The sequence below is a fragment of the Oratosquilla oratoria genome, chromosome 15 (genome assembly GCF_046742065.1).
Source record: "Oratosquilla oratoria isolate Oo_2021 chromosome 15, ASM4674206v1, whole genome shotgun sequence".
Lineage (NCBI taxonomy): Eukaryota > Metazoa > Arthropoda > Malacostraca > Stomatopoda > Squillidae > Oratosquilla > Oratosquilla oratoria.
Genome location: NC_134791.1, coordinates 41,690,013 through 41,692,512, shown reverse-complemented (window position 1 = coordinate 41,692,512; position 2,500 = coordinate 41,690,013). Strand labels below are relative to the sequence as shown.

Genomic DNA, 2,500 nt, shown 5'->3' with positions numbered 1-2,500 from the left:
AGAGAGACGGATAGGGATAGACAGAGAGAGAGAAAGAGAGAGAGACGGATAGGGATAGACAGAGAGAGAGAGAGAGACTACGGATGACTTCTCAATAAAAAACAATGAATTATTGTGGTGCAATATCGAGCATGCCTTTATTATGTTCTGCTGTTTAAGCCTCGTATGAATGCTACTTTTAAACATTTCCCTCTCATTCTGCCAAGTTCACATATTATCAACTTCGAATTCTCCCAGTCCATTAACTGGTTTCTGGTATTCCAATGTGTTATACACGCATTATGGGGGTTGTCTTAGAGTCCCGTGATATTTATTGGATGTACAATAGGACCTACTACATACTTTACAGAGAATTCAATGATTGGACCACAATCAACTGCACCATATTTTAGAAATCCCCTTCCCCCGTTTCTCCAGGATATATTGCATGTATGACATTTTTATTCTGTGTCTGTGTACTTGAGAAAGCTCTAATGAGTGAAACATTGCAAAGGTGATTCCTCTGCCATGTGTGTCAACAGATACCATTTTCAAACATATAGAGGGTACCCTTAGCAGGAGGAAAGAGCCTGGTGATAACACGTATGAAGTTTTGGTGAGTAGTGGTAGTGCACTCAAGGATGCGCTTCACAGGAGGAAAATAGATTGATAATGATATACAGGGGCTTTTCTTCGAAGCAAGACCGATCTTTTTTGCAATTGTGTATTTTAAGACATTATCTTTTACCTTCTTAAGAATTGATAATGTATGAGTACTAACGTTCCTTATTCTTATACTGCAGTTGGCATCGAGATTCCTGACTACATCGCGTCGAAGAACCTGGGAAGCCTCAAACAACGCATGATGGCATCCGGTCGGTAGGACGACTGGCCTCCTATCACAGCCCTGTTCCTCAACCCAAGGATGCCAATTGAAAGTGTGAACGAAGATTTGCAATCAAAATTTGTTCATATTTGAAACCTTGGTGACAATACTATATTGTAACTAACTACTGTTTTTTGTTCAATTGGATAGCCGCTGACGCTCTGATGATCTGTGTAGCTGATCGCACAAAATTGTGGATTTTTTTTCCCCTCAGGATTCACCAAAACTTCTCTAGAAAAAAGACTATCACCATCGTTACAGCGGTGGGATTTTTGCACACTACACAGCACAACATGACAAAAGACCAAATCAGCATGTTTGAGAAATAATACTTCCATCATTTACCGAACAATTGATCACCGCAGACTACAAATAGCAGAAGCTGTTTTAATCGAAAAATTCAGACCACCTTAAAAAAAAAAAAAAAAAAAAAAAAAAAAAAAGAAAAGAACCCCATAGTAACAGACTAGTCACATTAGTCATGGACAATAGATCAGATCACAAGCCACACTCGGTGAGGTCACTCAAATTATGAACACACAAACTCAGATTATTAGAATATCTACTATTTCCACCCAAATGAAGAAAAGGAAAGAGACCTCGAAATTTGCAGAAACTTCTGTTCCACATTGAACAATGAGGAAAAAAAGTCATCTGCAATTTTGAGCGGCTATCCAATTCAACAAAAAATTGTATTAGAGCGAAGATTACTCCAAGAACATAACTATTTATTGTCATCTCTCAGGAGATTCACTGAAAATATGAACCACTATTAACTCTATCAATGACAGTGACCACGAGGTTGTATGCTCTTGTTCGCGTTGGTCAACAACTTTCGCCACAGAACACCAGAATGTCTCATCCTGGTGGGGCCGTTACTTATAAAACAAGGATGACATTTATATTTCTTTATGTTTTGATCGGTCTGATGTTTTTGTAGGTAGATTTTACTGAAATATTTTGAAGATTAGCCCTTAGTTTAACAAATTTCGCCAACAGCTTGTAAAGATTAAAATGTCACATAGAATATCTGGTATAAGTTTAAGTTAATATGAAAATGTTCTGGAGTTCCATCATATAACTTGTATTTACATCTTTACTTTTTTCTATGAATAACGCTTCTTAAACTTTTAGTTCTAATAAAAATGTCCCAAAACAAAATTAGGATAATATTAGGCGATATTTCTTTTATCATTATTTCATATCTACACCTTTATAAGATTTTTCATCTCTATTAATGATCATCGCAAATTACTACTTACACCGTAAACTGGCATAGAATTTTACATACATATACATACATATACCAAAGGCTTTTTCCGCCTACATAGAATATTGGTTTTGCGAAAAGAAATACTGTCCCACAATAGAAATTAGAAAATGTCAGAAGACTTTTGTTATTACATATATTATATTTACAGCTTTACAAGATGTTTTATTTCTGTAGATAATCGTAGCAAATTACTCCTAACACTAAATTCTCTGTTGGATTCTTCGTTCTACTCTAACCTAACCAAACTTAACTTGACCAAACCTAACCAGCTATAATCCAATTTAGCCAAATATTTTTAATTGATTTTCCAATTTTTCCAAAAGCAATTTTTGAGAAGTGGTTTACGGTATAAGGAGTAATTT

At 35.6% G+C, this 2,500-nt stretch overlaps 1 protein-coding gene across 1 annotated transcript in view; it reads left to right on the top strand.

Moving 5' to 3' along the window:
• Positions 1-2,500, top strand: part of LOC143033037 (uncharacterized) — a 90,251-nt gene that overhangs the window by 87,662 nt on the left and 89 nt on the right. Inside the window, exon 3 of the mRNA XM_076198236.1 lies at positions 783-2,500. This exon is cut by the window's right edge and continues 89 nt beyond it. Coding sequence (XP_076054351.1) covers positions 783-862 — 80 coding nt within the window. The 3' untranslated portion in view covers positions 863-2,500. The remainder of the gene's footprint in view (positions 1-782) is intronic.